This window comes from Hyla sarda, chromosome 4 (assembly GCF_029499605.1).
Source record: "Hyla sarda isolate aHylSar1 chromosome 4, aHylSar1.hap1, whole genome shotgun sequence".
Lineage (NCBI taxonomy): Eukaryota > Metazoa > Chordata > Amphibia > Anura > Hylidae > Hyla > Hyla sarda.
Window position 1 is genome coordinate 3,604,739 of NC_079192.1, and position 14,239 is coordinate 3,618,977.

At 42.4% G+C, this 14,239-nt stretch overlaps 1 protein-coding gene across 1 annotated transcript; it reads right to left on the reverse strand.

Moving 5' to 3' along the window:
* Positions 1-1,861: 1,861 nt before the first annotated feature.
* LOC130366703 (olfactory receptor 11L1-like) lies at positions 1,862-2,782 on the reverse strand. The gene has a single exon (XM_056569024.1). The coding sequence runs from the start codon at positions 2,780-2,782 to the stop codon at positions 1,862-1,864; it is 921 nt and encodes a 306-aa protein (XP_056424999.1).
* Positions 2,783-14,239: the final 11,457 nt, after the last annotated feature.

Consider the following 14,239-nt stretch of genomic DNA (forward strand, 5'->3'; position numbering starts at 1 on the left):
TAGTAGAGCCCAGTACAGTATTATTAGGCACTAATAGCAGGTGACAATGGCTTTTAGTGCTCAGCCTAACTGGCTCTAAGCTTTAGAGTTGCTGTACACCCCACTGCAGCAGTACAGAATCACTGTGGAGTAGAGCCCAGTACAGTATTATTAGGCACTAATAGCAGGTGACAATGGCTTTTAGTGCTCAGCCTAACTGGCCCCTTTAAGCTTTATAGTTGCTGTACATCCCACTTTGTACTACACCCAAAAGTGTACATTCACTCTCTGTCAATGCTTTTCTGCAGTGATTTGGACTTGTGGGGAATTTCTGCTGTCAAGCTGTTTTTCTGTGCAACACACACAATGCTCTATCTCTCCCTGCAGTGAAACGCTCTCTCTGAAATAAAACGCTGATGTGACTAGCCGCAAGATGTCTGCCGATTATATAAGGTTGTGACATCACAAGGGTGACTGGCTGCATGCTGCATGTGATTCAGTGTCATCCCGCCTACCTACCTTGTCGCCTTCCCAGAGTTCCTTGCCCCATGTCCTCACATGTGGATCCGCCATTTTAGATGCCCTGGTACTAAATGGAGTTGTGCGACAGAATTGCGGTGATATTCAGATTTGTTGTGAAGCAAATCTTTCCTGAAATTCGTAACAAATTTGGATTTGTCAGATTCGATTTGCTCATCCCTGTTGGCTGACTAAATACTTTATTGCCCCACTGTAAGTGAACTCTTTTGTCACAGTAATCCAGTGATCTCCATAGATCGCTGGTTTACTGTAACATCTTGCTGGGCTGAGCGCTATGAGACGGTTAGCTAGTTAACTCCTGGGGTAGGGATTTACAGTATACAGCTATATTAGCTCTATACTGTGAAGATCAACTTACCAAACCTCATCCCTACATTGGTGTTTCCCAACCTGTTGTGATATCCTCACTAGAGGCAGAGCTACACCAGAAGATCACAGCTGGAATGAGGGTGGTAAGTTTGGGCCTGTTCACAATCTGTGTTTTTAGCATGCCTTATACATTTATAATGTGAAGAGACCCTTTCTGCCAGTGTGTTTTCAAACAAGGAGCCTCCGACTGTTGCTAAATGCAACTCCCATCCATCTGGGAATGATGGGTGTTGATGCGGTTTGCAACACACAAGTTCTCAATTTCCCATTGAACTTTTTATGGGTTCTCTTTCCTGGGGAGAGCACCCAAAATGTACTGACCCATGTTTGTTTGTTTTTACTTCTTCTTGTTTCAGATAAGCTTATGATAAGGATTACGTAGGATTTGTTGGACTACATTGATGAGCTGTATTGATTTTTTCCAAAATGGTAAACAAGGGCTTGTGGGGAGTTTTTTTTTCTGAAATTTTTTGTAACTTTACAACTACTACAATTAAAATTAGTAGTGGAAGTTGTCTCGTAGACTGCCAAGACTTAGCATTAGCCCCAAAAACAGCTAGCGTTGACCCCATAATATTAGTCTGGTAACCTATACCACAGAGGTACAGGAAAAAAAATGATACCAACAAGTCCAGAGCTGCAAAAATGGTGCTCCTGGGCCTAAGCGGTAACAGGCTGACATTATTTAGGCTGGGGAGGGCCAGTAACAATGCTCCTTGCCCACATTGATTCCTGTTAATGTCAGGCTGTTGCTGCTTGGTTGGGATCTGTAAGAGAATGAAAATATGGGGAACCCCGCACAGTTTTTTTTTTTTTTTTTATGGCAAATGTGTGGGGTTCCTGCATTTTAATTCTCAGACACACTTGTCAAAGTTCCTCAAGAAAAAAAAAAAACTCTCAGTGCTTCCCCCACGGTGAACGGTCGGCAATAAATAAAACAACCAGATCATTGATAGATACAATAATCATTTAGTCATTTATGAAGCTTCCTGATGGTCTCTGTGATGTCCTTATTTCTTAGACTGTAGATGATGGGATTCAGCATGGGGGTTACCATAGTGTACAACAAAGAGGTGACCTTCTTAATAGTCAGAGAAGCCCCTTTTGTTGGAATCATATAAACAGTGATCAATGTCCCATAGAACATACAGACGACTATTAGGTGAGAACTACAAGTAGAGAAGGCTTTGCTCCTCTGGAGCTTGGATGAGAGGCTGAGGATGGTGGAGATGATGCAGCCATAAGATGTTACAGTCATCAAAAAGGGTAAAATCATGATGAACACATTCGAACACAGAACCTCCAACTCCATTGTCGATGTTTCTGAACAAGACAGCTGTAGTATTGGAGCAAAATCACAAAAGAAATGGTCAATGACATTTGGTCCACAGAATTCCAGTCCAAAAATAGAAATTACGGGTAGAAGAATAGCCGAAACTCCTAAAAACCAAGAAATCTGAATCATTTTCAAGGTCAGGGCAAAATCCATGATTGTGGTGTAGCGGAGAGGGTTACAGATGGCTACGTATCTATCATAAGCCATTGCGGCTAGTAGGAAGCACTCAAGAGCCTCACAAATTCCAAAGATAGAAAGCTGGGTGATACAACCTGGAAAAGACACGACCGACCCTTCAGTGATTATACTGGAAATAGTATTAGGGACAATATCTGTGGTCAGCAAAATATCCGATAAAGACAACTGTGTGAGGAAGAAGTACATGGGGGAATGGAGGGTCCGGCTGTAGGACACCAGGGCCACGATCAAGAGATTCCCACATATTGTCACACAGTAAATCCCAAGGAGCAGGATGAAGAGGAGGATCTTGATATCGTGGATGTTTTTGAAGCCAAGAAGAAATATCTCACTGACTGTGGTGAGGTTCTTCCTATTCATTACCTGGAAATAAAATAAAATGGAGTAAAGATGAGGTCAGGATGAGGGCTTTAAACTCACAAATTCAATATTTTTTTTTTTTTTACCTTATGTCAACAGAGTTCTGCTCCTGAGCTCGATATACAAGAAATATGCAAGTAGTGGTACACAAAAGTCTGTCCATCTTGGCACCCGCCTATCCAACATAAGACAAAAACACTCAGTATTAGAAATGTATCTATCCATCATTGTCTCCCCCCCCCCCATGTTATATACTCCTTATGATCTGGTGCTGCTGACGCCTGGGTGTGATGGTGCAGACACATGGGTGGTGGAGCTGATGGTCTTGTGCAAATCAGAAGGAAGATAGAGAAATGTCCATGTACAAAGCTTCTTCATATCCAATACATTAGAGCAATAAAGATAAAAATTGGTGAATATTCCATATATGAAACGCTCCGATATAACACAATACATGTTACACTATGACATATTTCATTCAGTACTTAATTCAGCAGAAGAACATGAATCTAAAACTGATAAAACTGACCTCCTAAATTCTTACTTATGAAAAGAACACGTGGAAAGTCCTCAGCAATGTGGATGGTAAAATACATAGAAAGGAAAGAACATGAAGGGGTGAATTGGAACGTTCTTTATAGGATCCCTGGAAATGCTGTAGGGAACACACAAGGCTCCTGTGTACGGCAGAGATTACTCTAATGGGTCACAGAGGAAAAAAACAAAAAGATTATCTTATTATGTCTTCTTTGGGATCTAATGATAATTCATGTTGTATTTCACAATCAAATAAAAATAATATATATATATATATATATATATATATATATATATATATATATATATATATATATATATATTTGTGGTCAGGCTATGGCTAACAGAAGGGTAATGCAGATGAACCTATCTGACCATATGGACTAGTAACCTGCTAAAGGATGGCTGATGATGTGCCCAAACCATTGTCGAGGGTGAAGCCTGTAAGGAGGCAAAAAGAAGAAAACAATATGGCAGCAAAGTATTTTTATTTGCATGACTAATTTACAGAAAGCTTTTGACATTTCGGCAAAAGATTTAGGAATGTATCGAGAGAAACGTGATGACCGCCAACGCCCCAATTTTCTGATGAAGTGACTTGGCACATTGTGCCTCAAAGCCGCTGAGGCAGCACCAATCCAAAATGAATAACCTGTAATAATAGATAGAGGGTTAATTCCCATAGCAATGACCAAAGAGCGTATGTTGCTTATAACTGAGCAGAAGATATGGCTTTCACAGGGAATGGAAGCAAGGGGCTAGAATCAGATGCATTTTTTAACAGGGATAGTAGATCATCTAAAATCCCCACAGGACATCATTCGTTGAAGGTCCTGTAGTTTCTGACTTCGACAGGTGGGCCAACCTGCAAAGTTTTTGACACATGTAGATACAATTTAAAGTGATCTTTACACCAGACCAACTGACCTTTTAATAAATCTCTGTTTCTGGATGAACTTCTAGAAAACTCACTTCTTGGTCTTAGGAAGCCATAGAAGCATAAATACATGGCTGCCTTGATGATATGGCTAAGGTGGTGGCCAAAAGGATAGGAATCCAAAGACACAGATAATCTTCTGAAAAGTTCCCCAGACACGGCTGTCTGCTAGGGATTCGGCTCGGGTGACACCTCTGGATGCCCCGGAGCACTGCTTTGACTACTTTTGAAGAAAAAACCGAACCCCTATCTGGATTATCTAACATGAGAAATTGTTGAACACCCGCCAGATATAATTGAATGGTATTGTAAGAGAGATGGAGAACGGAACTACAATAGGCGACGAAGGCCATTAGATAGTTTACCCCCTTGTTGCCTTGAGGATGTGACACCTTGGATTTATTAATCTTTTTATAAGCAATTGTATAGTTCCTGGAGGTGTTAGCTGAGCGAGATTTCTTATGAGATTATTGGCTTTAGATACAGTGGGGCAAAAAAGTATTTAGTCAGCCACCAATTGTGCAAGTTCTCCTACTTAAAAAGATGAGAGGCTGTCATTTTCATCATAGGTTATAACCTCAACTATGAGAGACAGAATGAGAAAAAATCCATAAAATCACATTGTCTGACTTTTAAAGAATTTATTTGCAAATTATGGTGGAAAATAAGTATTTGGTCAATAAGAAAAGTTCATCCCAATACTTTGTTATATCCCCTTTGTTGGCAGTGACAGAGGTCAAACATTTTCTGTAAGTCTTCACAAGGTTTTCACACGCTGTTGTTGGTATTTTGGCCCATTCCTCCATGCACATCTCCTCTAGCACGTTCGCGCATCTCGGCTTATATATATGACACGCAGTTAACCCGGCAATGCGCGGCATCGCAGGGGTTAAAAGACTGAACTCCGGCTGTCACCGGCGGGAGACCATTTCTGCCTGACATCCCAGGACCATCTGTGATTGGTCCTGGGCAGGGAGCTCTGTGATTGGTCCCTGAAGACCAATCACAGTGTATTGGCTACTTTGTAACAATAACGCCGGCTCCGATCGCTACACAGACTGAAGTGAGAGCTTCGGAGCGATATTGTTACAGAGAAGGAAGAGAGAAGAAAGATGGTTAAAATAGCTTTTTTAAAAGCTTCTAAATACCTAAAAGTGAAAGAGCTTTGCCCCTTTCCCCTGCTGCTGCTCCGTCCACCTGTTCCTATTGCTGTAGCCTGTGGATCTGACAGGCTACAGTGCAGAGTTTCAGTCAGTGTGACTCTCCGCTATTATAATAGCTAAAGAAGTTCCAAAAAAAAGAATTGTGGTGCCCCTTACCCCTGCTGCTGCTCCTGTCCCTATTGCTGTAGCCTGTGGATCTGACAGGCTACAGTGAAGAGTTATAAAAAGAGTTAAAAAAAGAGTTGTGGTGCCCCTTACCCCTGCTGCTGTCCTCCATCCATCCATCCCACCCTCCATTCATCCCTCCATCCAACCATCCATTCATCCCTCCATCCAACCATCCCTCTTTCTCTAGTGCTGTAGTGAGGCTGCAGTGAAGCACTTTCACTCATTCATTCCATTCATTCATTCCATTCATTCAGCTACTGTAGCCTGTGTGTAGCAGAAAATTGAAGAATTCAGTTTATAAAAGCTTTTATAAAAGCTAAATAAAAAGTTATAAAAAAGAGCTGTGGTGCCCCTTACCCCTGCTGCTGTCCGCCATCCATCCATCCCTAGTGCTGTAGCGAGGCTGCAGTGAAGCACTTCTTCCCATTCATTAATTAATTCATTCCAGTCCATTCATTCATTAATTAATTCATTCCATTCATTCATTAATTCATTCATTCCATTCATTCCATTCTGTCACGATTCGGCTAGCTGATAGTGGATCCTCTGTGTCAGCGAGGGATAGGCGTGGACCGTGCCGGTGGACCGGTTCTAAGTAGCTACTGGTATTCACCAGAGCCCACCGCAAAGCGGGATGGTCTTGCTGCGGCGGTAGCAACCAGGTCGTATCCACTGGCAACGGCACAACCTCGCTGACTGCTGAGAAGGCGTGGGACAGAAGGGCTAGGCAGAGACAAGGTCAGACGTAGCAGAAGGTCGGGGCAGGCGGCAAGGTTCGTAGTCAATATGGAATAGCAGGAGGTCAGGAACACAGTATGGGTAACACAGTAATAGCTATCTCAAGGCACTAGGCAACAAGATCCGGCAAGGGAGTGCAGGGGAAGTGAGGTATAAGTAGGGCAAGGAACAGGTGCAAGCTAATCAGGGTGATTGGGCCAGGCACCATCATTGGTGCACTGGCCCTTTAAATCTCAGAGCGCTGGCGCGCGCACACCCTAGAGAGCGGAGCCGCGCGCGCCAGAGCATGACAGCCGGGGACCGGGACAGGTAAGTGACCTGGGATGCGATTCGCGGGCGGGCGCGTCCCGCTATGCGAATCGCATCCCCGCCGGCCATGTCAGTGCAGCGCTCCCGGTCAGCAGGTCTGACCGGGGCGCTGCAGGGAGAGAAATTCCGCGAGCGCTTCGGGGAGGAGCAGGGACCCGGAACGCTCGGCGTAACACATTCATTCCATTCATTCATTCATTCATTCCATTCCTTCAGTTGCTGTAGCCTGTGTGTAGCAGAAGAAAGAAGAAAGAAGATACAGTTTATAAAAGCTTTTATAAAAGCTAAAGAAAAAGTTATAAAAAAGAGTTGTGGTGTCCCTTACCCCTGCTGCTGTCCGCCATCCATCCATCCATCCCTAGTGCTGTAGCGAGGTCGCAGTGAAGCGCTTCTTCCCATTCATTCATTCACCAGCTGCTGTAAGCTACAGTAAAGAAATCTAAGTCTGTCACCCTTTCATTCCATCACCCCCTTGTACACCTCCATACTACCTTTTTACATTTTTACCTAGTCCGTCACTGATTTGTGATAGTAGTGACAGTTTGACATATATGGGTAATGAATTGTTGGAGAAGGGGGAGAATAATATGAAATAGGTCATTAGGTGTAATACACAGGATGATATATATAGGTCATTTGGTTTAATTATTTAATATTTTCTATATTCTTTATTATACTTACAGTTCATAATAACTGTTTTATATGTCCCAACAGCTGAGTTAAAGATTTCGGCAAACACTGCACTTTTGCACTTTCATTTTTTACTTATCGGTATCGACAACTATTGCACTTTTTTACTCTTAAACTTTCACTTTTATTACCTGTAGGTAGCACTCTATCGGAGTCTCCAATATATAGAGGGAGATCGTCATTAATGTGGTCTCCATGGTTTGAGAGTTAGTTCCCCGTATTATGCTTTAATCTATGATGTGTCATGTGACCAGGATGGTCACCTGACATGTCCTCGGCTCAGGCAGCGGGATACCACATGATGGTAGGATCTCGCGATGGTAGGATCTCGCGATGGTATAATGAATCCCGTGACCCTTAGATCTCGCGATAAGCAGTCACATGACACGACGGGTCATGTGACACGGCGCAAAATAAGGAAGCAGGGATGACGCATACCCGGAGGTGAGGCAATACTACGTTGACACATATGATAGGCTATTTAGGTGTATAAATAGGTGGCAGACCCACAGTAAACTACGCCCCGGAAGAAGCATCTAATTGCGAAACGTTGGGTGACGGAGGTCCTGGTGTGTCCTTAGAAGGTGAAACTAATAACCTCTTGCTATGTGTATAAATGTATATGGCTGTTACCTTACTGGGTGTAGCCACTAGCTGGGACACTTTTGCTATTATAAAGTAGGCTCTTTATAGCCATCTGTATATATAGGTATTTCCTTGGTGATTAACCTCTTGTTCTATGGACCTCCGGTTGTGCATCTGTAGGACCATCTTGGTATTTTGTACCCCCCTTTTTTTAAATGTTTTTAAATGTATGTCCTTTTTTCTAAAACAATAAAGTTTGAAATTTGTGTCCCTGAATACCCTGGTTTTTTCTTTGATGTTCTAATTTTGCATGGTATGGGAACATATAAATAAATGTTGGCACTTTGTATGCATAGTGACAGTTTGCCATTTTTTTTTCTATACTGGTCTCACCGCCAGCTTAGTTCAAGAGATCTGTTCAGGACAGTGGTGACAGTTCGCCACAGTGTTGTTTGCACCGCAGTTACATCTTGCTGTTTTTTTCCCGTAAAAAAATATAAAAAAAATATAAAAATACAAAAAAATATATAGTACTAATGTTGGTACATCAGGGACAGTTTGCCACTGTTTTATCTAAACTAAAAGTGTCTTCTGAAAATATCAAGGCGTCACACATACACCAGTGAGGAGGCATATGCCTTCTTGGCATCTTCCTCAGGTTCAGACAGCGGGGAAGAGTTGCTTTATTTGCCCTCTTCTTCTTCCTCATCCTCTACCGATTCTGATGAGGAACCTCCCCGCCACCATCCTAGGCATAGTACGGAGCCAGGTCCTAGTACCAGTACTAACCAAGGTCCTATTACCATCTCTGAGTGCGCTCCGGCTTCTGGCTTTATACCCAATTTGCCTGAGTTTGTGGCCACTGCAGGCATTCGTGTTAACACCACAGGGTTTAAAGCAGAGTTTTCAGAAGCGTTAATTAGTCTGATTATGGAAGAAACCAACAGATATGGCGAGCAGTTTATTGCAGCCCATCCACAGGCATATCATGCCAGGCCTGACAAGTGGACGCCAACCAATCCACTGGAGTTAAAACATTTTTTTGCCCTTTCTCTAAATATGGGCATAATTAAAAAGCCCACAATTGGATCCTATTGGAGCAATACTCCCTTGTACCGTGCAGTCATGTCAAGGACTCGGTTTGAAGTCCTCCGCAAATTATGCTAATAATGAAAATTGCCCACCCCAGAGTGATCCAAATTTTGATTGCATATATAAAATTTGGCCCCTTGTCAACTATTTAAACCAAAAATTTGCAGAAGTGTACACCCCTGAAAAATAAATTGCAGTTGACGAGTCTCTTGTGCACTACAAGGGAAGGTTGCACTTCAGATAATACCTGCCTAACAAACGGGCCAGGTATGGGGTAAAACTTTATAAATTGTGCGAAAGTGCAACAGGCTACACACACAAATTTAGGGTCTGTGAGGGAAAAGACTCAACATTAGAGCCCCCAGAGTGTCCCCCCATACTAAAAAGAACAGGAAAAATTGTATGGGATCTAGTTCACCCCCTGTTAGATCAAGGATATAACATATACCTTGACAATTTTTATACTAGTGTCCCACTACTTCAATGCTTGTTTACCAAGGGTACTAATGCCTGTGGTACCATTAGGCGAAACCAAAGAGATCTTCCCAAAAATGTTGTATGCCAAAAATTGAAGAGGGGGGAAAGCAAGGCTGTGTACAAGGACAACATGATGCTTGTCAAGTACAGGGACAAGCGTGATGTACTTCTACTAACCACCATACACCCTGACAGATCCACCCCTATCCAAGTCCATGGTACCACAGATAGGGCCCTAAAACCTGTGTGTATCCAGGACTATAACAAGTTCATGGGAGGGGTAGATCTGTCTGATCAGGTCTTGCAGCCATACTCTGCCCTTAGCAAAACCCGGGCCTGGTATAAGAAATTGGCGCTGCACCTCCTCCAAATTGCCCTGTACAATGCATTTGTGCTGTACAAACGTGCAGGAAATACAGCAACATTCCTGCAATTTCAGGAAAATGTTATAAAGGCCTTTCTGTTTGGGGATCAGGAAGGGGAGGGAAGCAGCGCCACAAGATCCGAAAACAAAATAGTACCAGGGCAACATTTTCCTGGGGTAGTTCCCTGTAGAGAATTGGGGAGTAGGCTACAGAAGAGGTGTCGGGTATGCTCCAAACGTGGCATTAGAAAACTCACCATACACCACTGCGAGACATGTCCCCACAAGCCCGGTCTGTGCATCGTAGACTGTTTCAAAATGTATCACATGTCTTTTGATTTCTGAATTTGTCCCCTTTAATTATTTTTACAATTACATTATTACTTATTAGTGAGCAATTCAGTAATTTCCCCTTTTTCTCCATTACATTTTATTTCCATAAATCAAATTGACAAATCCCTAACAAAACTAAAAATTCATATTATACCCCTAGATGAATACTTTGTCCGATGTAGTTTTACATTTTCACCACCTTGCTATACCCTTAAAGGGGTATTCCGCCCCTAGACATCTTATCCCCTATCCAAAGGATAGGGGATAAGATGTCAGTACGCCACGGTCCCACTGCTGGGGACCCCAGTTTGCTCTGCACGTAATGATGGGCGGTACAGGGGCCGGAGCATCGTTACGTCACGGCTCCGCCCCTCGTGATCTCACGGCCCGCCCCTTTCAATACAAGTCTATGGGAGGGGGCGTGGTGGTCGTCATGCCCCCTCCCATAGACTTGCATTAAGGGGACGGGCCGTGATGTCACGAGGGGCGGCGCCATGACTGTCACGCTGCTCCGTCCCCCGTATCGCCCGCATTACGCAAAGAGCGAACTCGCTCTGTGCTGTAATGATAGCGTGGTGCCGCAGCGGGGATCCCGGGGGTCCCCAGCAGCAGGACCGCGGCGTACTGACATCTTATCCCCTATCCTTTGGATAAGGGATAAGATGTCTAGGGTCGGAATACCCCTTTAACAAAACTAAAAACCATTCTCATTATACCCTGTGAGAAGGAAAAAGGGATGGTGATTGATGGACGCTATGTGTCACCTAGGTTCCTGGCCTTGGTGAAGTAAAGCCGAATATTCTTCCAGCATCTGTGCTACGCTGCAGCCTGATACTATGTCTGTAGTGTGGCTGGAAGGCCAACATGGGACTGCTTTACTGGGAATGAAGTGTAGGATGGGGGTCATTCCCCACAATCCAGGCAGACTTTTCTTGGTCTTAAAGCTAGGCTCCCTCAACAGGGGAGGGGGAATGTCTTTTGAAAGCTGACACAGCCAGGAGAAGCTGTGTGAGGAGCTTTGATCTGGATATCAGGAAAAGCCATTGCTATCTCTCCGTACTTCTATACTGCTAACCGCACCTCACTGCAAAAGCGAGTCGTCACATCCCCTAGTTCAATACTTTTAACTACCCGGAGTAATTTTATATTTTTACCACCTTGCTAAACCCCTAACAAAACTAAAAAGAATTCTCATTACACCCCTAGATGAATACTTTGCCTGGTGTAGTTTTATATTTTGACCACCTTGCTATACCCCTAACAAAACTAAAAATAATTCTCATTATACCCCTAGATGAATACCTTGGCAGGTTTAGTTTCATATTTATGTGAAAGTGAAAAAATATAAGTGCTAAAAGTGCAAAATATGCCTCCAAATTTGAAATTTCATTTTCACTGCTGAGTTCTACAGACTTTCCTCAAACACCTGAAGAGTCAAAAAAATTGCTACACCCCAAAATGATATGGGGAGTGCCATATTGGGGGTTCCCACTGGTCTGGCACCATGGGGCTTCCTAAATGCGACATGCCCCCAGAGCAAAATTTGCTTCCAAAAAGCCAAAATGTGACTCCTTCTTTTCTGAGACCTGTAGTGCGCCAGCAGAGCACTTTTCACCCCCATATGGGGTGTTTTCTGAATCGGGAGAAATTGGGCTTCAAATTTTGGGGGGTAATTTCTGCTTTAACCCTTTGTAAAAATGTAACATTTTTGAAAAACCAAGCATTTTAGGTAAAAAAAAAAAAAATTTCTTGCATATGCCAAAGTCGTGAAACCCCTATGAGGTATTAAGGTTCACTTTATCCCTTGTTACGTTCCCCAAGGGGTCTAGTTTCCAAAATAGTATGCCATGTGTTTTTTTTTTTTTTGCTGTTCTGGCACCATAAGGCTTCCTAAATGCTGCATGCCCCCAGAGTAAAATTTGCTTCCAAAAAGCCAAATGTGACTACTCCTCTTCTGAGACCTGTAGTGCGCCAGCAGAGCACTTTTCACCCCCATATGGGGTGTTTTCTGAATCGGGAGAAATTGGGCTTCAAATTTTGGGGGGTAATTTCTGCTTTAACCCTTTGTAAAAATGTAACATTTTTGAGAAACCAAGAATTTTAGGTAATGTTTTTATTTATTTTTTTAACATATGCAAAAGTCGTGTAACCCCTGTGGGGTATTAAGGTTCACTTTACCCCTTGTTACGTTCCCCAAGGGGTCTAGTGTCCAAAATGGTATGCCATGTGTTTTTTTTTGCTGTCCTGGCACCATAGGGGCTTCCTAAATGCTGCATGCCCCCAGAGCAAAATTTGCTTCCAAAAAGCTAAATGTGACTACTCCTCTTCTGAGACCTGTAGTGTGCCAGCAGAGCACTTTTCACCCCCAAATGGGGTGTTTTCTAAATCAGGAGAAATTGGGCTACAAATTTTGGGGGGTAATTTCTGCTTTAACCCTTTGTAAAAATGTAAAATTTTTGAGAAACCAAGCATTTTAGGTAAAAATTATTAGTTTTTTTACATATGCCAAAGTCGTGAAACCCCTGTGGGGTATTAAGGTTCACTTTACCCCTTGTTACGTTGCCCAAGGGGTCTAGTTTCCAAAATGGTATTCCATGTGTTTTTTTTTTTTGCTGTCCTGGCACCATAGGGGCTTCCTAAATGCGGCAGGCCCCCAGAGCACAATTTGCTTCCAAAAAGCCAAATGTGACTACTCCTCTTCTGAGACCTGTAGTGCGCCAGTATAGCACTTTCCCCCCCCCCCCCCATATGGGGTGTTTTCTGAATTGGGAGAAATTGGGCTTCAAATTTTTGGGGGTAATTTCTGCTTTAACCCTTTGTAAAAATGTAAAATTTTTTAGAAACCAAGCATTTTAGGTAAAAAATAATTTTTTCACATATGCCAAAGTCGTGAAACCCCTGTGGGGTATTAACCCCTTAAGGACAGTTTTTTTTTCCATTTTTGCATTTTCGTTTTTTGCTCCTTGCCTTTAAAAAATCATAACTCTTTCAATTTTGCACCTAAAAATCCATATGATTGCTTATTTTTTGTGCCACCAATTCTACTTTGTAATGACGTCAGTCATTTTGCCCAAAAATCTACGGTGAAACAGAAAAAAAAAAATCATTGTGCGACAAAATTGAAAAAAAAAAACGCCGTTTTGTAACTTTTGGGGGCTTCCGTTTCTACGTAGTAAATTTTTCTGTAAAATTGACCCCTAATCTTTATTCTGTAGGTCCATACGATTAAAATGATACCCTACTTATATAGGTTTGATTTTGTCGTACTTCTGGAAAAAATCATAACTACATGCAGGAAAATTAATACGTTTAAAATTGTCATCTTCTGACCATTATAACTTTTTTATTTTTCCGTGTATGGGGCGGTATGAGGGCTTTTTTGTGCCGTGATCTGAAGTTTTTAACGGTACCATTTTTGCATTGATAGGACTTATTGATCATGATATAAATAGTGACCAAAAATGCACTATTTTGGACTTTGGAATTTTTTTGCGCGTACGCCATTGACCGAGCGGTTTAATTAATGATATATTTTTATAATTCGGACATTTCCGCACGCGGTGATACCATATATGTTTATTTTTATTTACACTGTGTTTTTTTTTATGGGAAAAGGGGGGTGATTCTAACTTTTAATAGGGGAGGAGTTAAATGATATTCATTCACTTTTTTTTCCACTTTTTTTTTGCAGTGTTATAGGTCCCATAGGACCTATAACACTGCACACACTGATCTCTTATACTGATCATTGTTATCCCATAGGAGACTATAACACTGCACACACTGATCTCTTATACAGATCATTGTTATCCCATAGGGACCCATAACACTGCACACACTGATCTCTTATACTGATCATTGTTATCCCATAGGGACCTATAACACTGCACACACTGATCTCTTATACTGAGCATTGTTATCCCATAGGGACCTATAACACTGAACACACTGATCTTTATCATTGATCACTGGTTTCTCATAGGAAACCAGTGATCCATGATTCTGCCGCCTGACTGCTCATGCCTGGATCTCAGGCACTGAGCAGTCATTCGGCGATCGGACAG

What these genes read in the sequence shown, in the direction of transcription:
- LOC130366703 (XM_056569024.1), bottom strand. Translation starts at nt 2,782, where the DNA reads ATGAATAGGAAGAACCTCACCACAGTCAGTGAGATATTTCTTCTTGGC.